This window comes from Haplochromis burtoni, unplaced genomic scaffold (assembly GCF_018398535.1).
Source record: "Haplochromis burtoni strain Fernald_Lab_line unplaced genomic scaffold, NCSU_Asbu1 Contig_97, whole genome shotgun sequence".
NCBI classification, from domain to species: domain Eukaryota; kingdom Metazoa; phylum Chordata; class Actinopteri; order Cichliformes; family Cichlidae; genus Haplochromis; species Haplochromis burtoni.
In genome coordinates, this window is record NW_024582458.1 from 908238 (window position 1) to 930588 (window position 22351).

A 22351-nucleotide genomic window follows, 5' to 3' on the forward strand; every position below is an offset into this window, starting at 1 on the left:
ACCTTACACTGGGTGGTGGTCTAATAAGCACTGTATTGTTTAAAAGCTGTTCACAAACATACTATAGATTTTCTGGGAAGGAAATGGTAGAAAGTATATTTAGTTAAAAGTGTAAATATGAAAAAACAAACAAAAAATAAATTAAAATGACTTCATAAGTAAAAATATTTATGTGAAAGTGTCTGAAATTTTCTAGTAGAAAAATCGTGTTTTTTCAAACTAAATTTACTGTTTTACTGTTTTATTATGTAACAATATCTAAACATCCCCTCTGAGCAATTGGGTGTTTACAGTGTTTGACTGAGCCACACAAATGACTGCAAAAAACATTATTTTACGATAATAAAACAAAATTTACACCGCTGGGACAAACCAGAAGCGTTCTTTGTGGCTAAGCGCAGCTCCAATGCGCAGCTACGTCACTATCCGGTTCCTACGACAGAGAAGAGCGCGAGATAGAAATCCAAGAGCGCGGACAACTCTGGCGCTCCGCACCAGCTGGTTGCATAGGCTGTAACATTAGAAAAGTGCCGAGCCTCCATGACCAACACTGGCTACCATATAGAGACATTAATCACGGGTATTACGACGACATAATACCGAGTACGTATGTACATGACGTGCAACGGCCGCCGGAGAAATCGCTTTCCGACCGTAAACAACAGAAATAGAGGGAAATGTCCCGGTGGCCGCGCGGGTAAGATGTTAATATTTATTACCTAAATTAGCTGTTCTTATTTTATTTTTTTAACACGGGGGATAATGTGAGTATTTAACTTCTTCTGTTTAATACAGTCAGTTGGAAACTGCAGTCTTTACTGTTTGACCTAACCCTGCTATGCCTGGGAGCTCGCTTGTGTCTATGCCGCCCTTTTTCCGGACACGGAAAACAGGCTTAGGGTTAAACTTGAGGCCAAACACGGTTTCTCTTAGATCTCACTAGATAAATAAATCACTGCTCAACACAGACATAATTGGCAAACAGTATGTTATTTCTGCGAGCTGTTGTCCGCGCAGTTGCTAGGAAAATAAGAACGATAATCTAGCTGTCTTCCGGACATCACCAGGGCCGGTCAGTAGTGAGTTGTCTGTCAGCTATGTTCGTCCACATCACAGTTGTTTGTCTCTCAGTGAGGATGGAGAGGAGGCCATGCATCAGGACACTGATTCTGATGTGGCAGAGCAGAGGGATGGAGGGAAAGTGAAGGTGAAATGGACTCAAGAGGAGGTATTTGTTTATTTTTATTTTTTGATATATATATAATGTAAACCAAACCTTAATTTAAACATTGAAGCAAACCGACTATTTAGATGGCTTTAGAGGACAGGGATCATAAAAATGCTCATTTTTGGGTGTGTATACAGGATGAGAAGCTTAAAACGCTGGTTCAGAAACTGGGACCAAATGACTGGAAAACCATAGCCAGCTACATACCTGTGAGTCTGAACATCTTTCTGTAAGAATGTATGTCAACGGAAATCTTTTTCAGTATTTTGAGTTTGCTTTTTTGTTTTTTAGAATCATACTGAACATCAGTGTCAGCACCGCTGGTTTAAAGTCTTGGACCCAGAATTAGTGAAAGGCCCCTGGACTAAAGAGGAAGATGAGAAGGTAGGTAGTTTAGAGGTGTTAACGGAGTAAATATGTTGTGAATAAAAGCATGCTGGTGATCTTCTTTTTTTTAACTTTTCTTTTTTGTCCTCTAGGTTATAGAGCTTGTCAATCTTTATGGCAACAAACAGTGGGCACTGGTAGCCAAGCACCTGAAAGGCAGACTGGGGAAGCAGTGCAGAGAGCGCTGGCACAACCACCTCAATCCCAGTGTCAAGAAGTCTTCATGGACAGCTGAGGAGGACCTCATCATCTATAAGGCTCACTGCCTGCTTGGCAATCGCTGGGCTGAGATCGCAAAACTGCTCCCTGGAAGGCAAGTAGCTACTCTGTCAGAAACAGAATATGGCTGATATGAGCTTTTACATGCAAACTCCTGCTCTTTTCTGAATTGAATTCTTAAATTTTTAACTTAGAAAAGTTTGATACTTTTCTGTGCTTGTCAGATACTTTGTAACAACTGATGAACAATTTAATCAGCTGCCTATCTGGTGGGTCACTTGTCCTGCAATGGACTGCATGGACTCCTACACCACAGTCTTAAACTTAAACAGTAGTCCTTGTTCTGTTCTCAGCCACAAGGGACTTGTTCCAGCTAGACTGAGCCTGTAGGTCACAGCAGATCTTCGCAGCAGAGTATTGTCTACTGTTGTTTGTTGGAATCCTTTCATCCACAGGATGTGAGACACACTTAAGAGGTAGTGTATTACATTGTTGGATGTCTCAGGAGAAGGGCCAAGGCTAGGTTGTTAGCAATAAGTCAACTTTCAAAACAAGTGCGAGGATTACTTTGTGTTGCCAAATAAAGTCAGTATGTGGGGAAACACTGCAATTCATGTCCTGATATATATTGACAGGACGGACAATGCAGTGAAGAATCACTGGAATTCGACCATCAAACGGAAGTTAGAGATGGGCTTCTACTCCGGGGAGGTCTTCAGGCCCAATGAGCTGGAGGAGCTGTGGGCTCGTGTTAACAAGGATGGTCAGGTGGGCTGTGTTTCCATGATGTCCTCCTCTATGATACAAGATACAAAAGATATGTATGGTGAGATACAGAAATTGGGTTCTTCTCATTACACAGGTGCCCAGTTGCTCTCAAGACAGTTCAGACAAGGACTCGGAGCAGAAGATCCCTCCTTCAGTAAGTGACTGTTCGCATTCATTAAAGAAAATAACACAGTTATCTTAAGTATCAGAAACTAGTCTATGCTAGTGTTGTTATAGAATCTCCTTTTTCCAATAGCTGCAAGAAACGTCAGCTAAAGCTGGCACCAGCAAAGCTGGGCCGTCAAAGTCTGTTCCCTCTCCAAGCAACAGTCTGAGTCCCAAGAGTGAGGTGGACAGCACAGGGGCGCTGAACAGCACCAGCTGGGTGGTGGACAGCTCCGGATTTCTGTCTCCCACTGGCCCAGCTCTGAAGGAAGTGTTAGACATGGTGGATGGGGTGAATATCTACAATACTACAGGGTTATTTAAAAAAAAGAAAAAACCTGTCCTGGTTTTATATTGTCTATAATGTATTCTCTATACAGTTTGTCCTGCATCTGTTCAGTCTTGGCTATTTCACAGTCGTGGTTGCATGCTGACCTAACAAATAAATGTCTCTTCTGCACTAAGGATCTTGATGGCTGGTGCAACCTCGCAGCCTTTGACCTCCCCGAGGACAGTCCCAGCCCAGAGCGACATCAGTTTCGTCTGGAAGGCAGCGCCCTGCAGGAACTAAGCAAAGGCAGCAAAGGAGAACTCATCCCCATCTCTCCTGGGGGCGTCACACCCCCCTCCATACTGAGCCACCGGAGCCGAAGGTGCATCGCTTTGTCTCCCGACGCCAACAAGTCCATGACTCCTAAGAGCACCCCTGTCAAAATCTTGCCCTTTTCTCCATCTCAAGTAAGTCCCTTGTTCAGTGGTACTCGCAGTCATGTCCTATTAATGCACTCTACTGACAAATGTGTGTTTTTGCAGTTTCTCAACATGTGGACTAAGCAGGACACTCATGACTTAGAGTCGCCTCTCACGTCCACACCCGTGTGCAGCCAGAAAGCCATAGTTACCACTCCACTGCAGCGAGACAAGACGCCTCTCACTCAAAAGGAAAACTCAGTGTAAGAGTCCTCTAATTGGTGGAGGCATCTGATGGCTTCGTTTTTCATGGGTTCATCTAAAAACAGACAAATTTCTGAAGATCTGATGCCATCAAAGCATCTCCACCAACTTATAATAATGATTCTTGCACATTTTAATCTCATGTAATGTTCTTAGAATTATTAGAGTGTGTTTTTCTACAAGTACAAAGGGTTGTGGATTGAATATGTCAGATTCAATGGATTAACATTTATTACTAGTATTTTTTACATCAATTCAATTTATTCATTTATTATATAGAACCAAATCACAACAAAAGTCACCTAAGGCACTTTATATTGTAAGGTAAAGACACTACAACAATAGAGAGAAAACCCCAACAATCAGGCGACCCCCCCCCCATGAGCAAGCACTTGGCAGCAGTGGGAAGGAAAAACTCCCTTTTAACAGGAAGAAGCCTCAGGCAGAGGTTTGGAAACAGGACAAAAGAGACACTGTGAAAGAGAGTGAGAGATTAATAATAACTAATCTTTAATTGTGAAGTGGTGTAAAAATCAGATATCGGTTTGATGCTGATTCAAGTTTGGAGAGATTAGATATTGGTGACGATGGGCTAATCGAGTCCTATGTTCAGTGTTTAATGCAGCACTTGCACTAACATAATATCTCGCCAGCGCCTCGATTACTGTAACTATTCTGCCTGCTTGTGTCTTATCTGCTCAAAGCCACACGTATTAGTGAGGCGGTACACCCACCAGTGAGGGTGATCATAAGTGACGTAACACTGAGCTGAAATGAGTGGATAACAATTGGAAGTAGGATTTTTATTTTTGTCATTAACATAGTTTAAGCAGGGCCTGATGTTAATCTGAACAATGACTTCTAGCGTCTTTCTCACAGTAAGAATTATACGTTGTTAATCTAACACAGTGTATATGAACTTCTGTGTGTTCTCCTTTTTGTTTTCTCTAGTTTTGTTACACCCAACCACAAGTCTGAGCTGTGTACCCCACGAACTCCAACACCGTTTAAAAATGCCATGGAGAAGTACGGGCCTCTGCAGCCTCTGGTGAGCATCAGCATGTGCTGTCTGGGAAAACATGCTAGCTCTCGTCTTTCTCCTGTGCTGTTAACAGCCTTTTCTGCTCTTTTGTCAGCCTCAGACTCCCAACCTCGAGGACGACATAAATGAGGTCATCTTGAGAGATGCGGGGATCGACTTAATGATGCGCTTAACTCCACCCGAACAGAGGCGCAAAACTGTGGTAACTGAAAGCCGATTTTAATACATCGCACAGATTTTTAGTCATTTCAGTCAGAGGCTGGTGTCAGACTCACTTTCTGCCCAACATTTGATTCCAAGTAGGCCAGACTGGTAGATTTACTAACCTAATACACCTGCATATTGTTTCCCTTTCTTTTAGTATAAAGAAATATAATACCCCATCCATTAATATGAGGCTGAGATGTATTATAAAAATAAACACAATTTTGAGTTTGTCCACTTTAGGAAGATGCTACTACAGTAAATTAAAGAAAGTCATCATCATCATGGCTCATTAGGCTTACACTGGAAAAAATAAATAAAATAACATCATAAAATTATATAAAAAAATTTCTGGCTAGCAGCTCAATATCTAGAATGTAATTTAAAAATCATTAGTGTTCTCTTAATTCACAAAAACTGTCTCTTTTTTTTCATCCCCGTGGACCCGCTATACTAATATAGTAGTAGTGCGGGTGCTCTGACATCTTGATACTCCTGATCATAACATCCATAGTATACATATTGTGCACTAAATATCTAAAACCTGGAGTGAAACTGATCCTAGGAAAACTACTAAAAGTCTCACTAGCAGTTGTAAGTAGATGTAAGTTGCTAAAATCATCAAACTTTACAGTTCAGTTACCTGTGCTGTCATGCTCTGTCAGTGATAGCAGTGTGTTTCTGCTCACATGCATCAGGTCCCTTCACTTTTGTACACTTATACTGTGGGCAGTATAACACAGTGCTAATCTTACACTGAATATTCAAGTTTAAGACACAAATGCCAAAAACACTAATACCTGGGGCAGGGAAAGGATCTACTGCTGTTTATGACATATCCTTCCCCTACTGGCTGAATAGTCTTAGGTGGTCTTCTTTCCACTATATAGGGTGCACGGTTTTGCACTCTTTTTGTTCTGCTATGTTCCACATAATTTAAAGAAAAAATCATTCTGAGTGCAACATGTATGAGTATAATACACCTAGAGCCGTAGCTGCAAACTGACAAATGTTAGTACGGAGGAATTCTGTTTAAAAGGGTTTTTGTAATGGTGCATGCAGGGGATGCTATTTTATTCTGTTAATGACCTTCAGCTACACAAACACTGAGCCTTTTGTAACTTGTAAAGTTTTGGAACATAGCACCTCCTTTCTTCACACTCAGGAGTTCCCACCTCGGGGCTGTCAATCACAGTTGTCACACACAGAAAGCAGCCTTGTTCAGTCGCTTCACCCAAAGCAGGCTCTTACTGCCACCACTCTGTGAGAATGCTTTGAGCTAAGAGCTGCTGACAGCTCATTGCTACCCTCCTTCCATTCTTCACTCAGATATTTTTAACAGACCTTGTTTCTCTTTGCCGATTTGATCGTCTTTTATTGCCAGCATCGCCCTCCTATGAAGAAAGTGCGTAAGTCGTTGGCGCTGGATGTAATGGACTGCCAGGTGATGCCTACATCCAAACGTAAATCAGCCAAACACAACATCAAGGTAAAGTGTGTGGGAACGCTTTATTAGCCTGCGTGTGGTTTAGTCATATCCTAATTCTTGATATTTGGTCCTTACTTTTTTGGCCACAGGAAGAACCGATGTTGATTTCTGTCAGCTCTTCACCACTTAGCAGCAAGCGGCACGAAAACATTTTGGATCAGGGTTTCCTTTTGGGACCAAGTGACAGTGCCATATTTCCCAGCACAGTCCCCCCAGTTCCAGTATGTTCCACCTTTTTGCTCTTTTGAGAGGAGTTATAAGTGTAATCAGTGTGAAGTCATTTACATCTGTTTATGGGTTTTTTTTTTCCTCCACAGATGTCAAAGGAATGGGAAATGGTTGTTTGCGGACAAACTAAAGACCAGTTAATAATGACAGAAAAAGCCCGGCGCTACCTTCGCTCACTAAAATCCCACGCTCCCAGCCGGGCTCTGATCCTGTCCTGAGATGGCTCGTGTTTTTACGCCAAAATGTTACTTATCCAGAACTTACAGTTGCTATTTTCCCATTTCTCCTGAGGGCCTGGTGTACTTTGTGGCGGAGAAAGGGTCACGTATCGTAAGGTTAGCGCCATGTTTGAACAACACGTTAGCGATCAGGTTATTGACAGTGTTAGGCCTGTCTGAAAGAGAATGTTGCTTTTAGATGTAGAGTCAGGCTGCCAGGCATGTTTAATTCCATAGTTGTTATTTCAGTGTTTGAAAAGAACGAATGAATGTTGAGGGGGAAGAAGAAGAATGTGTAAATGAAAAATCAAGGCTGTATAGTTTTGCCATCACTGGGAAAAAAAAGGTTTTACATGTGATTAAACAGTTTTTTTTAACATTGTGTTTTGTACAAAGGTTGCCCCTCCATATCCATGTTCTGTGTTATAGAGGATTTACAGGTTGAACAGTAATGCATGAAGGGAACACTTATTGTAGGATCTATTTAGCATGTATAGATTCTTTTTATGATGCGTTTCGGTACACACAAATTGTAGCTTCCCGCACATTGGAGAGAAATTGACACTAATCATATCTCTAAAGATGAGGAGCTAGCCATCAAGATGCGTACATCTCAAGTTTTAATCTGTAATAGTCATTTATGTGAGATGTAGTGAAGGTGTAAAAGTGTTCCAACTGTTGGTGTGAAGGGGATTATAAATAATGTGACACTGTAAATAGAGTTGACTGTTTGCTCTGTCATACAAGAATGTTGCAGAATTGAATAAAATACTGATATGTTCAATACAGTTGCTGTTTGATTATGCTGCTGCAACTTTGTGATGCAGTCCTGACAAATTAAGGTGTATAAAGTAGGCTTTGTTTTAGTTGGAATGTGCTGAAAGTGTGGTCTAATAATTGGAGCCTGTCTTAGTTTATGCAACATTTTGTTCAATTATGTTTATATGGCACCAGTTCACAACATTTGAATCGGGTCACAATAGAATAGAATAGAATTCAACTTTATTGTCATTGCACAGGTACAGGGCAACGAAATGCAGTTTGCATCCATCCAGAAGTGCTTTAGTGATATATTACATTATATTACAAGGCAAAGACCCAACAATCAGGAAGCCTCAGCAGGTTAAAGGTTAGAGGTTAAAGTTCTTTCCTAGCTTGAGTTGGAGTTGTCCAGGTAACTTAAATTAAGATATTAACTTTCAGAATTTTCCAATCACATTTTGTTTAATCCATTTTCTTAATGCAAGATCTAAATTTCTGAGTACACAGGAATGTGAAAAAGAACAATTTCCTAAGGCTCTATGTAATCCTGTCAAAAACAAACTGTTTCCATTGAAAGTATCAGTGTAAGTGGAGTACACTTAATGTACTCACCATCAGCACAAGAAACCACCTTGATAAAAACAGGTTTTGGCAGTTGACTCACGTGGTGTACTTTAGGGTGACCATATTTTGATTTCCACATAAGAGGACACTTGGCCCGGTCATGAAGAACTGTAATACCGTGTGCTTCAAGAAAACTTTAACATTATTAAACGACGAAAACTTCTCTATGCGGTTAATGAATGGTGAAATAAAAAAGTCATATAGGCTTTTACAAGTCAAGTGCAAAAAAAGAGCACAGTTGGTCACATTAGTGTACTTTTAAAATTAGTTGTAAAATGCTTACAATTTAAATGCGGTTTTTATAAATGAAAAAAACAAAAACTAAACAAGTCCGATTTGCAAATACTACTTTACAGTGATATCGGTAGCTGTATAGGTACAAAAATCTAGAAATTTCCTGAAAGCATCCAGAATCCTGTTGCAGTATGGCGACGGCACAGCTGATATTTGCGAGCATGATCTACAGTTTGCATTCGATGTCATAGAATGTAAATATAGACCATTATTTTATTTACAGTGCGTCTTACACGTATACAAAGTATTTATATATTAAAATAATAATAATAAAAATGATAATTTTAGTGGGCATTTATTTTTAAATGCAACGTGTACAGCCGGATATCCCCCTACTGACAGGTCGCGCTCTGAGACACCGGAAGTAATCGTCGCTTTTGGTGACGCTGCATTAGACCTCAAGACATGGACCGGTCTAGTGAGTAGATTCCTTTACAAAAAGCCGAATTTAATGTCATTTATGTGCATCTTTGGTTTTATTCATGTCGTGTAAGCTATTGTTGAAATGCAGGTTTTATCGTTGGTGGAAAAATACCGCTCTGTGCTCGCAGTGTGCCGTTTCCTACTGACGTTAGCTTGCTGGCTCGTAGCTAGACCTGCACGAGCGAGCGTTACATGAATGAATGAATTGTATGTTGAGAAGCTATTATAAAAATGTATTATTCTGTTTATTATATATTTAATTTTGTGTTTATGAATTCACCTTTCGAGCAGCAGCCGGCGTCAGATTACTTAGTCCATGCTGTGTGTCCGCAGGGCTGTTCGGGTTGTTCCTTCTCAGCCTGGCTCTTTCCGGAGCTCAGGCGCTCACACCGTCACATTACCTCTCCCTGTCTGATGTGGCCCGACTGCAGAACCTCCTGAGCCAGCAGTTCACTGACCTGGAGTCCGCATACTACTCAGTTGTAGGTCTGACCAAGCTGGGAGCGACAGTTCCCGATCACGAAGTGAGAAAAACAGCCCTTCATTATTTGCATATGTAATATATGGAATCTAGACTCCCATCGGTCTTCACTATGTGGCTGTTTTGCATTTGTTTGTTTTTAGGATGTGTGCCAGTTTGTGAAATCTCAGCTTGATTCCACTAGTGTTGATTCACTCTTCTTTGCTGCTGAGATCAGTCGTGCCATTTCAGGATGTGAGGTATAAAAATATTTCATGGTGTCTCTCTGTCTGTTATCTCTTCTTTCTGTTAGAGATAAGTGTAACAGAAATGCATGAGTTACATTTGTGTGCATTGTTTTTGTTTTTAACTCTTTAGATCCCTGTATCCAACGAAACCCGCGACCTCCTCCTCGCTGCAGTCAGTGAAGATTCGACCATGACTCAGATTCATCGGGCTGTGACTGCTCTCAGCTCTCTTGGGCTTCCTCTTGCTTCCCAGGAAGTTGTAGGTTCCTTGACAGCCCGGATCAACAAAGAGGATAATGTTATGGCGTAAGTGTTAGATGCTTTTCAGTTGTCATTACCAAAAAAATACAATAAAAATAAAGAGAGTCTATGCATCTTATTTTACAATAAATGGGTGTTCTCTTTGGACAGCATCACCATGGCTCTGCAAACAGCATCCCAGCTTTCCCAGCAGGCAGAGCTCGGAGGAATACTGGAAGAAATTGAGGTGAACTTTAAAACTACCACCAGATGGTGCTGTCTCACTATTTTTTGATTTATAGCAAGAAATCCTATATCTTCAAAACGGGCCCTATTGTATTTACTTATGGTTTTATATTTTTATTCTTTGACCCTAAAAGGATTGCTTTGCATGATGTAAAGCTGCAAATGATCCACATTTGTGTTGCACTAGGCCTTGGGACAGCCTCTTTGTTCAAATGAGGCATTTTAGTTTCCTTCTGGTTGGCTTCTTTTTACAGTCACAAGGTGTGAACAACAGATGAGCTGAGCAAGTCAGTGATATCCTCTCTCAGTGACAGTAAGGAGTCAGGAGTAAAAAAAAAATCTCTGAAGTCTGAACTTTTGACTCCGAGGTGTTACTTGTACATATGCTGACCTTGGCTTTGTTTAATAAGAGTATCTATCACTGCAACAATATGCATGACAGAAATTAAGGTAAATTCTAACTCCCCTTCTGATGGCTTTTCCCTTCCAGGATCTGACAGCTCGCTTGGATGACCTCGGTGGCCTCTACCTCCAGTTTGAAGAGGGACTCGAAGCAACCGCCATGTTTGTGACCGCTGCTTATTCCCTGTCAGATCACATGGACATGGAGCCTCCTATCAAAGAGGTCTGATATCTGTTTGTGAGGTGCTGTACCAGCTGAAGTTATATCGATTTGGCTTGGTATTGATGGCAAATGTTCTCTTCACACAGGATCAGGTCATCCAGCTGGTGAATTCTATCTTCAGCAAGAAATCCTGGGACTCTCTGGCTGAGGCTTTCAGCGTGGCAAGCGCCGCCGCTGCTCTGTCCGGCAACCGCTTCCACGTACCAGTAGTAGTCACTGCCCAGGGCCCAGCTACTGTTTCCCACAGCCAGCCAACCCTGCAGGTACACATGATGGATCGTGTTCTATCTACAGCCCTCAGTGTGGTTTTTAATCACCTCACAGTCACATCACCCTGTCTCTCTCTCTTTCTGATTCACAGCTCCTTGTCACTGATGTCATGTCTCAACCACTAGACTCAGCCAACGTGGTGGTGGAATCTGCATACGCTGTGGCCTCGAAGGCTGCTATTCTCAACCAAGCACCATTCACAATTAATGAGTATGTATAAGAATCCAGATGTATGTTAGCTGTACAGTCGTCTCTCAGGTTCCCCAGAAGTTGAGATTTATCCCGACGACAGGGTAAACTCCAGTATTAAAGCAGACAGTTGTCATTGGCTGTAGATTGTGTTTCTAATCCTCTTTACATAATATCCCAACGTACTTTCATTTTACAGTAAATTGTGACTGCAACCCCAGCTGTTATACTGAGTTCTTCTTATTTTCTCCTTTTCAGCGGCGTCTTTGAACTGAACTTCATGTCCAGCCAGCCAGCCAGCGGATATTACCAGTTCACCATTGCAGTGACCGGGGACAGCCGGCTGGTTGCCAATCATGTCGAGGTACGTTTTTTTTCTTGCTGCATTTAGCTGGAATTGGCATGCATAATAATAGTCATTGTTATTTTTCCAATCAGTGGTTCTTTATTTAGGTTTACAGTGACTCCTTTTCCCTTTTGTCAGGGGTATATGTAAAATAAGTCATTGTAATAACACACAATCAGAACAATAAGAAAAGTAGTCTTAGCCCCCCCTTAACTAATATGAAATATTTGCCTGAGGCCTGTAGTCTGCACCTAAGGTCACTTTTAATTGCTGCTGTTTTGAAGCAAATATGTGACTCGTTAGTGTTTGCAGAGCAAAGCAACAAGCAAATATGAAAAAGTCAAAAAAAATTTTTTTCATTTTTTCTTTAACTAAAAAGCCTAAAATACACACGGCTCTCTGTTGGTCACATGTTATGTTACGTTAGGGGAGTGGTTCCCAAAATTGTTTTTGCTGGGCCCCCCTTTGTTTTACAAGAAAAATGTTCGCGCCCTGCGCGCGCACAAACTCATCCTCCAACCACACACACCTGTATTTTGCTCCATTGCGGTTTATTTCACACCTCAAACATTTAGTAAACAATTAAGCAAATACAAGTAATCTGCAATAAATTACAGGTAATAATAAAATAAACTACTAACTGTTGTACGCTACGTCCACACCTACACGGGTATTTTTGAAAACGCAGCTGTTTCTATGTGCTTGGGCCTTTCGTCCGCACCTAAACGGCGCTTCAAATCACCGAAAACTGAGATTTTTTTAAACTCCTTTTTTGCGTTTACGTGTGGACGAGGAATACAGAGTTCGTAACACAACGTCAAAGGGATGTGCTTTGTTTCACGTCACGCTGTGCGCCACGTTATTGTTTACGTGAGATGAATTGCAGAATGGCAGATAGAGACAAAATACTGTTAATCTGACTATCTGCAGGTTTTACATGTTTACATATACACACGCAGTTACTGTCCCTCCATTTACAAAGGCAGAGGCGTCACGGTGTGATTATTTTACGTGTAGTTGTTTTTTTCCTGTGTAATAATATTCAACATTACTATCAATCCATTTTTCAAAAAATGCCTCTCTGTGCAAAATGGGTTTAAAAACAAACAGCTGTGGGATCCTGTTTGTCCGTGATTTGAAGAGCCCAGCGCTGCTCCCGACGCAGGGAAAACCAATCCTGCAGGGGAGACCTACCTCAGCACTTGTGCAGGTGAAGCTAAAGGGAAGATTTGCTTCACCATATTTTCTAGTCTTTGGCTTAGAATGAAGTTGGTTTGGAAACATATTCAGCGATGCTTCATCTCCTGCTTTGCGTTTGTGTGGGCGCCCCGTGCTAGCAGTGTCCAAGCCTCCCCCCCCTTTTCATACCGCGCCCCCCCTGCAATGGCTCTGCGCCCCCACTTTGGGAAGGTCTGCGTTAGGGCATGTCACGTCTCTTTCTTCATCCTCGTCTTTATATGTAGCCACAAACATCCTCCCAGCTGTTGTACTGTTATTCTACCTTGAAAGATGACATTACCCAGAATACCATTCTGTAAATATGAAAGATTTGGAAAGTGTTCATATTTCAAACACTGTTACGTGCTTTGATTTCAGGAAGCTGTTGATTATTAAAGCAAAACTTATGTGAATAGGTGGAGATGTTTGGCCATAATGTACATCTACCATGTTTGGGAAAAACCAAACACGGCACATCAGCACAAACTCTTTTTCTTTCTGGCAGTAAAGTTTGGAATGGCTGAAAGAGAAAAGAATCAACATGTCGTAAAGGTCCAGTCAAAGTCTAGAACTCAACCTGATCAATATGCTGTTGACCTTAAGAGAGCTGTGCTTAAATGAATGCCTTAATCAAATATAGTCAAACCTCAATGAGCTGACGCAGTTTTGTAAAGGGTGGGGTCAAAATTCCTCTACAACGACGTGAGAGACGGATAAAGTCGTACACAAAACAGTGACGGTGGTTCTGCAAGCTGTTGAATGTTGGGGTGTGCTTAGTTTTGAACAGCGCTGCATAGACTGCATAGAAAACTTTCCTTTTAATGAATATACTACAAGTGTAGCTTGAGCTTCAACTTCTTAAACTGTGTCCACACAAAATGATTCCCTTTGAAGCTGACAGCTCATCGCTTGCACACGTTCCAGGCTCCAGTTGCCTAGCTAACCCTTTAATGCATTTACTACTAGGTCATATCTCAATCGAAAGTATCCTGCACTCGCATTGGTACTCGCTTTCCGCCAACTTTGCATCCCAGTGATTATTTTACTTGATCACTTTCTGTGGGCTCTGGTCGCTACGTTGCTTCCGGTGTGGATGCAGCTCTATCTCCTGTAAAATCCACAATAGGCATTTTGGTTTATTGAGTGCTATTTGACTTATTATTGACTTAATATTCATATAATTAAAGAAATTACTGCATGTATGCTGATACATCTGGTGTACTGCCCATCCCACTAACCAGCAGGCTGTTTGTATTAATGACAAAGTGCCTGCTGTTGGGCTTGTGGAAATGTTCGTCCTCTACAGCTTCAGGAGCTTTCTTTCACTGCTGATGTTCAGTTATGGCAGAAATCAGAATAGTTTTGGTCAGTAATGAGTTTGCAATTATTAACACGAGTGCTCTACAATCTTTGTATTTCCTAACTTAAAAACATGTTTGTTTTTTTCAGCAGATTGAACTTTAGCTACAATCTAACTGAAAACCAAATAAATAAAACTTGATCAGGGAGATGTGGTTATGCAGATGATCTTGTTTTCTACATAGTTAAAAACAAAAATTAGAAGAACATATTTGTGCAGCTCTTGTTCATTCATATGACATGACAAAGCTGGAGGGTGGGGTATAACAGGATACTGTGCAGTATGTGGGAACAATGGTGCACGTCATCAGACATTCTCTCCATGGAGACTGTCAGGATATTTCACCTGGTTGTTCGCAGGAGAAGTGCCGTAAAATGCTCTGTGTCCAATGAAAAAGGGAACACGAGAGAGAGAAGTACAAAATCAGGCTGCTTTCTTGGCTCCTCGCAGCTGGCCAGTCACGACATGAAGTGGATGTGAACCCAGTTACAGAAATCGTTGGACAGACCACTCTAACGTGGTGCTGGTGTGTGTGAAGTACCTGCTGCACCAGTTTAAAATTTGTGTTCATTCAAGTCGAGCAGCTTAGAGAAGGAAAGGAGAAGGAAAAACAGGGATCCATCATTTCTTAAATGAATAAAGAAATAATTATGTTTATAAGGTTCTCATCAGCAAGTATTTTATTTGCCATGTACTTTGTGTGAAAAAAAAAAAAAGTAAAATCATATGTCAGTCCAGCAAACCTCTGATCCGAGGGATGATGGCACCGTCTTGAAGTTGGCACTTGTAGTTCTCATTTTGCTCTTTTGCGGTCTCGGTGTAGTCACGTATGGACCAGCTCTCCATCTGCTACACATTTTGGTTGGAGTGGCCCTCCGGGGCTGCTGATGCAAGCTTTGGTCCAGCTACTGTGGAGTTGGATTCTGCGATCCTCTCTGGGGAAGCAGCTGAATGCTGTTGAGTTTTTCCACAGTAGCATATTAAACCATATTAAGGAGACATTTGAGCAGTGATTAAACTTTGAAAACAAGAGTAAAGGGATTGTCCACTCCTTTTAGATCAATCACAGATGTGTAGAATGTGATTTGCATCCAGGATAATCTGTTCAGGCTTTAATATACCCGGGCTGCCTGCCCGTGTGCAGGCTGTGTGGGGAACCACTGAATTCTCATTGCATTGTTTGTGCACACACTTTGACTACTGTACTCATGACTCTGCTTTGTACTCCACCTGTAGCTTAAAGTGAAGGTGTCCACAGAGGTGGCTGTGACCAACATGGACCTCTCTGTGGTGGATAAGGACCAGAGCATCGGCACAAAGACCACCAGGTTGGAAATCAAATTTAAAAAGTGGTGCCAGCTTTTGTTGATCCACCGTAAGAGGAAAGTAAAATACTAAATCATTTTCATCTGTTTTTGTCTTTTCTTTTTGGTAAATACACATGCAGGGTGGACTATCCTTCCAAAGCTAAGAGCTCCTTCACAGCAGACAGCCACCAGAACTTTGCCATGTCCTTCCAGCTGGTTGACATTAACACTGGAGTGGAGCTCACACCTCACCAGGTGTGTAATCAGAGTGTGACAGGAACACACGTCTACAGCAAACTGCTGACAGAACACTTGTTTCTGACTTCGTCTGCTTTTATAGTCTCGTTTGTGACCATACGGCCCTCATAGTGAACGTCTAGTCAAACGCAAGAAGACACACACTGGTTATGGCAGGAGGGTGAGCTCAAACCCTCACCTGATGTCAAAAACCTGTTTCTTGTCCATGTTGCAGACCTTTGTACGGCTGCACAATCAGAAAACTGGCCAGGAGGTCGTGTTTGTGGCCGAACCCGACAGCAAGAACCTGTACAAGTTTGAGTTGGACACAGCCGAGCGGAAATCGGAATTCGACTCCATCTCTGGCACCTATTCTCTCTACCTCATCGTTGGAGACGCCACTTTAGAGAATCCCATCCTGTGGAACGTGGTGAGTGTCTGAGGCCTGTTGGCGATAGCGAGTCCTCGCTGACGTAAACCCTGCTCACCCACTTTTAATCTTTTGAAAGGCCGACGTGATTCTGAAGTTCGTGGATGAGGAGGCCCCGGCAACAATTCAACCTAAGACTCTTTATGTACCCAAACCAGAGATTCAGGTACTAGTTATGCTCTCTTAACGTCTCATTTACTGGCTGATGATAGAATGAAACCAGCTTGATTTTAACAATCTCCTCATGTTTGTGCAGCATCTGTTCAGGGAACCTGAGAAGAAGCCCTCCACAGTGGTTTCCAACACCTTCACTGCACTCATCCTGTCTCCCTTCCTGCTGCTGCTCATTCTGGTAATAATAATAATATGTTTGTACAAAACGTTTCCCTTTTTTTTTTTTTTTTTTTTTTTTCCCCACTCTCCATCTAGCTGTGGTTTCGTATACGTATGGAAGTAATTTGCTATTTAAAGAGACACACCTACAAACAAACCTATTTCATTATCAGTCCAAGCTTTCCCTGATAGCTCGTCCGCCTGTGTTATTGCTCTGTGCAGTGATCTTTTTTCCCCTGTTGAAAAGCTCTTCAGTACGAAGCCTTCACAGACAGTGAATGAGACTCTAGTCCACTATGACTATAATACTTGTTTTAATTTGAAATCACAAAAGCTATAGTGTATTTTTCCCCTGGCATTTTCAGTGATGAATAATAGTCATTGTTGCCGTGGATCAGTTCATTGTGCGTTAGGTGGTAAACAATTTTTTTGGCTCTTTTGTCCTCTTGCAGAGGACGAAAAATCACATTGTGTTTTATTCCCCTCTCTCCTCTGTAGTGGGTCAAGCTCGGCGCCAACATCTCCAGCTTCAGCTTCTCTCCGAGCACCATCCTGTTCCATCTGGGACACGCAGGTTAGTCCCCGTGTTTGAAATGAAATCTTTGCCACAGACTCGACTTTTTTCCAGCTTCTCTGTCTGCTGTTTGCCCGCTGTTGTTCTACACGATGAGCGAATTGCTGTAAGAACAGCTGACATTATGCAGAATGATTATTCTAAGTATGCATTATTCATGAAATTCCCCAAACACCTCTGTGACATTAAGTCAGTTTTCCATGTGCGGAATTTAGCAGCCAAAAGAAGCAAAAATTTAAACCCAGAAAAGCACGACAACAGGAAATGCAAATTTCTGCTCATTTCCATCATCACTATTGTTGTGCAAATTGCTCTCCAAAGTAAACATCTGGTGGGGCTACATCTCCCATGAAGTGTCAAAACCACTGAAATCGAGGGCACTTCATGATGACACAAAAGTGCGACAGGCAATTGTGACAGGAAAACAATGCAGAATTCCAGCAGACTTAGCTCTGTGCGTTTTTATCACCACAGAGTTCAGTGTTCTCGTCACGCCACACAGATCTGATGCTTCACCTGCCACAGTGCTCTCTTTAAAGGGAGGTTTGTGTTTTAGGCATAAAACATTTCCTTCGAAGTGCCGTGTCTCCCGATGTCTCTGTGCACACGTGGCAAAACTTTCATGGCTCTGTAACAGTTTAATGTAATTTTTAACGCAACTTAAAACATTTTCGTGGAACATTTGTGCTTTCTTAGCGGCCGCTTCCCAGAATATAAAGGGAAAAATGTGTGTTCCCCAACCAGTTAGCAAATGTTGGCTGGTTACTGCTGGGTGAAACCAGTTGCAGAGGGTAGTGTTTTTAGAACCAGAAAGGGATAGGAAACCTATCTCATGTTAGTGACTGGCAGCAACCTGCCACAACTACTTGCTAACTGGGTCGGGTTCAGTTTTTCTTAGACCAGCGGCTCCCTGGGGATCACTAAACAGTCACTAGGCTGAGGGACTCTTAGAAGTTTAAATATTTAAATATTGGACTCATTTAGTGTGACCCGTAACAAGTGACTGAGCCCATAAACTCATCAGCAACGTGTTTGCAGATGTCAGGACAGAGCGTGGTTTCTGTAAGCTGAGTAGGAGGAGCCATTAGGAAGAAGCCACTTGTTAAATGCTAGTTTAGCTGGTTAATTAATATGCCAACTCATGTGATCCATGATACTAACACATGTAGGCTATAGTGCAAGTTTTAGAGTGAATGATGTGACAGCACAATGGCTACTACAGCGCAACAGGATGGTGGCTGCAGTTCTGTTAATGGCTGTTGCTGGCTGTCAAAACCACAGGACCACTGTAATACTTCCAGTAAAAATATTAAAGGTTTTATTCTATAATTATTTCCTTTTGTTACCATGAAGATGTATGTCAAATTCAAAGGACTATGGCTCAGTATATCATAGCATTGGAGCATTCTATATGTTGTGAAGGAGTGGAGATGGGGAACTTGGCTGGGTGGTCATTAATGTTCAAATCTATTTGGCTGTTTCATTTCAGCCATGCTGGGCCTGATGTACGTCTACTGGACCCACCTGAACATGTTCCAGACTCTGAAGTACCTGGCAATCATCGGCGGTGTAACTTTCCTTGCCGGAAACCGCATGCTGGCCCAGAAAGCAGTGAAGAGGTACGCCTGCCAAATGCGACTGGCACAAATGGCTCCTAGAGAGTCCTTAATGGTAGAGAGAAAGCCTAGCCCTTTTCCAGATAACAAGGACTTCAGTGCTGTGAGGCCTCTAGGTAGTTCTTATCTCCAAACTTGAGGGAAAGTGCCTATTCTATATTCGTAGCTGTTCAGTGGGCCTGCAGAGGCTAATTTCGATATCAGGCTCTCTGCCAGTAGAAGAGCTTGTGCATACTTGGACAAGGAGAGAAGAACAGCAGCAAGATCTAAAGGAGTGAAAGCAGTGATGATATCAGGGGCAATTTCTTCACCGTGATTATGTAGAGCTCTTTGAGGGCCAGAGTGAGCAATTTGTCTCTGACTCGAGAGCTCGCTTTGTAATTGTCCGCCTTTACCTCTTGATCTCACAACAGCCCATTTAACAACGTAGAAGATTTCAATTAACGATTTCACCAATGTCATTCTCCAGCTGAGGACTTTGTCCCTTCTTCCAGGCTAGTTTTTGTCTCGTGAAGCTCTTTTCTTTTCTTTAACCCTTCTATCCACACCTCGCTGTGTCTTACAGGATTGCTGCAGAGCAAAGTAGTAGATTGGCAAAGTATAGAAGCCTTCGATAAAGCCTCCCCCATTTGTAACAAATGAGTCGGTTCTGCTTCCAGGCTGAAGTAAGGGCATCCTCACAGACTGCATCCACTGCGCATTTCCATAATGTCTCGCAGCGTGCATGGCTGTGTGGTGCTCATTCTAACTCCGAGTGTTCACATGTACTTGCTGCCATCCCCCCCCCCCCATCTGGTTTGCCTCTTCACTCATCCCACCACGATCACTGCAACCATAGCCATGCAGCCACTTGGACAGTCCCTCCATTGTGTTGTCTAACACTCGTGGTTCTGGTTGTACCATTACATTTGAGAGATGTGTTTTGTGTCCATGTCCGTGCATCGTCCACGACTTGAGAGATTTTGGTCATGGTGGTTGCTCTGTGTTTTTGCCTACTTACACTGTGTTTTTGTGGTAGGGTGCACATCAGAATGCATGATCCATGATTTGTCAGTGATCAGGTGCTCAGTGAGAGCCCAGAGAGGTTCTCATTCATTCATTCATTCATTCATTCATTGTCATGTCTGTAATAACTAATGCTTGTTTTTGTATCTCTCCACAGAAATCAGAAAAAATAGGGGCAAGAAAAAAGAAGATGATTGTTTTGTTGTTTCCATCAAAACCTTGTTTTGTTTTTTGTTTGTTTTGGGTTTTTTTTAAGAGAAAATGGGACGAAAAGTTGAAAACTTCAAAGCATGCAGTTTGTCTGTGTTGCCAAATGGAAGAAATTGAAATATCACCACGTCTCTGGGGGTCTGGAATAACACTCAGTGCAGAGGACTGTGGAGCTACTGATCATTGCACTTCATCTTCCTGTGAGATTTGTTTTCTTATTGCGAGCTGTTTTTGTTGTTGTTTTTTTTTTTTTTTTTTTTTTTTTTTTTTTTTTTTTTTTAAACCTGGGTTTGTCCCGCCCCCCTCCTTATTTTATTTTATTTTTTTTGGTACATTCCTCTTTTTTGTCCCTCAGCTCACCTCGTAACATTTTTCAACTGTTAATGAACCATATTGGCAGTAATACTGACACATGGAACATTTCTGTGGCTGTTTCCTATTTGATACAGAGTCGATGTCTCTGAGAAAGTCTGTTAATAAGTAAAAAAAGAGGGCAATTTGAGGATGTTTTTGTAAAGAAGAACAGGAAATAAAGGTGCTGGGGAGGTCAAGTCTCACGTGTTGTTTTCTTTTTCTTATTATAGAGAAGAATATGAGCTCAGTGGGTTTTTTGTGTATGTCAAATTGATTATATATTTATCCCTTATATATTTTATTTTTTTGTCATCACAGTAGGGGAGAAAGAAATGATATTTGCTTGGGTAAAAACATTCTTTTTCCAGCTACAATCTAAAGGTGTCTCCTAAACACATTAGATAAATGATAAATGTACTTGCACTGCCATAGTACTTTCTTAATCAAAGTCACACTGCTGCTTTTAAAAGCTACACCTTTAGTGATCCCACACACTCCACTGAATGCATCAGAGGCCATTCAGGGTTCAGTATCTCACCTAAGGACTCTAAGGTGCTTGAACTGGAATAGCCAGAGATTGAACTACTAACCCTTTGATTGGTAGATGACCTGCTCTATCTCCTGAGCCACAGCAGCCTCGAATTTATTGCAGGTCTGAGTGGAGGGCGGCTACATGTACTGAATGCAAATGAGCAGATTGTGGGAATAAAAATAAAAACATAGCCACAGAATAAAATTATTAGTATTTAAAAAAATTCTCTAAGCAAGCAGCTGAAAGAAAATGAAACCAGCAGGGTGGCACTAAAAGTATTTTATAGTTATCTGAAAACTGCTTTACATCTGTATTTACAAATGGACGCCAGCATTAAGTGAAGTAGCTGTCATCATTTTGTGATGTTTCCAGTAAGTCTTGTAATCATTGATGCAGAGAAAATGACCTGAAGGAGATTTATTGTCCTTTACGTAGAAGGCATCAGTGTGTTCACAAAGAGCCAAACATGTTTGGCCCTTCTCCTGCACACAGTGGAGCAGGCTGGAGGAAGCATTAGGAACAGAGAGCAACTTTTATCCTAAACATTAAGAATCACTCATAGAAATCACATCAAAAGCTCGTCACTTGGACTCACGTGGGTTGTGGATAACACCCTGATTAATTCAAAGTCAGATCAAATGACAGGTTGCGAAGATTATTAATCCATAGAACCGATTCATGGATGATTCAAATGTCGGGTACTGGTGTTTGTGCATTATGGATCAATGGCAGAGCTTAATGAGAGTTCTAAATGGAGCAGAGCTGTTATTAAGACAATGTTAGAAGCAGCACCTGTGCTGCCACGAGTCCAGCCGCCTGCTGGGGTTTGTTCCTCAGTTGTGCAGACCGTACCGTGATTACACTCCCCGCTACTGTACACACATGTGTGTCCCTTAAAGGGATATTTTTTTAATCAGTCTTCACACAAGATAAAAACGGTTCACCTTCCCAGAGTTAAGGTGCTCCGTGGTACCTATGGAGGGATCTTTGAAGGTGTTTCACACTCGGTGAAGTTGTGTAGTCTATAAAGTGTGCCCATGATGGCCACAGTAGACAATTACAGGCTAATGGTAATGCCAGCACATACTGTAGTGTAACAGGTACAGAACACAGCAGAATGACATCCAGTTAATCTGCAGTGTTTGAAGAGTCGCATTAGGCAGCAAAAACTACTAGTTGCATGCGACTACAGCAAGACTTCTTTTTAAACTCATAAAATATATTATTGCTTCAAATATGTACTTCATTTCCATACAAGCTTTCTAAATATCACATCTTTTGTCTCGTGAAACATCTTGAAATGTTAAAGAAAAGGTGCAGATGTACAGTAACATCAACACGCACGGCCATTTAACAGGCCATCAAGGCCGCATCTGTTAATCATAGCAGGAAACCTGTAACACAGAGTTGGCATTTATAATGCAGACGTGGCCCTGAAGACACATTCTTGAGACAATCCTCACATAAGATACACAATCAGAAAGATACACAATCAGAAAGCCACTAAAGGGTTTTTTAATGAAATCTGGTCACATAGTTTGATTTG

General features: G+C 41.7%; 2 protein-coding genes across 3 annotated transcripts; both read left to right on the forward strand.

Moving 5' to 3' along the window:
- The first annotated feature begins 411 nt into the window (after positions 1 to 411).
- Positions 412 to 7887, forward strand: mybl2b (v-myb avian myeloblastosis viral oncogene homolog-like 2b). Its single transcript, XM_005933448.3, has 15 exons — positions 412 to 697; positions 1132 to 1228; positions 1366 to 1437; positions 1520 to 1612; positions 1708 to 1928; positions 2470 to 2602; positions 2697 to 2756; positions 2859 to 3059; positions 3233 to 3505; positions 3581 to 3720; positions 4673 to 4769; positions 4858 to 4965; positions 6352 to 6456; positions 6546 to 6677; positions 6774 to 7887. Exons 1-15 carry the CDS (start codon positions 678 to 680, stop codon positions 6900 to 6902), a joined length of 1881 nt encoding a protein of 626 aa, XP_005933510.1. The 5' UTR covers positions 412 to 677; the 3' UTR covers positions 6903 to 7887.
- Positions 7888 to 8893: 1006 nt separating this feature from the next.
- Positions 8894 to 20470, forward strand: rpn2 (ribophorin II). 2 transcript variants are annotated; one of them, XM_005933449.3, is made up of 18 exons: positions 8894 to 9000; positions 9339 to 9529; positions 9630 to 9725; positions 9844 to 10019; positions 10125 to 10200; positions 10690 to 10824; positions 10911 to 11087; positions 11186 to 11304; positions 11542 to 11647; positions 15444 to 15535; positions 15655 to 15769; positions 15987 to 16181; positions 16261 to 16347; positions 16438 to 16533; positions 17013 to 17088; positions 18578 to 18707; positions 19270 to 19369; positions 19867 to 20470. In XM_005933449.3, exons 1-17 carry the CDS (start codon positions 8988 to 8990, stop codon positions 19319 to 19321), a joined length of 1932 nt encoding a protein of 643 aa, XP_005933511.1. In that variant the 5' UTR covers positions 8894 to 8987; the 3' UTR covers positions 19322 to 19369; positions 19867 to 20470. The 2 variants fall into 2 exon arrangements, with proteins under 2 accessions (XP_005933511.1, XP_005933512.1); XM_005933450.3 differs by lacking the exon at positions 19270 to 19369.
- Positions 20471 to 22351: the final 1881 nt, after the last annotated feature.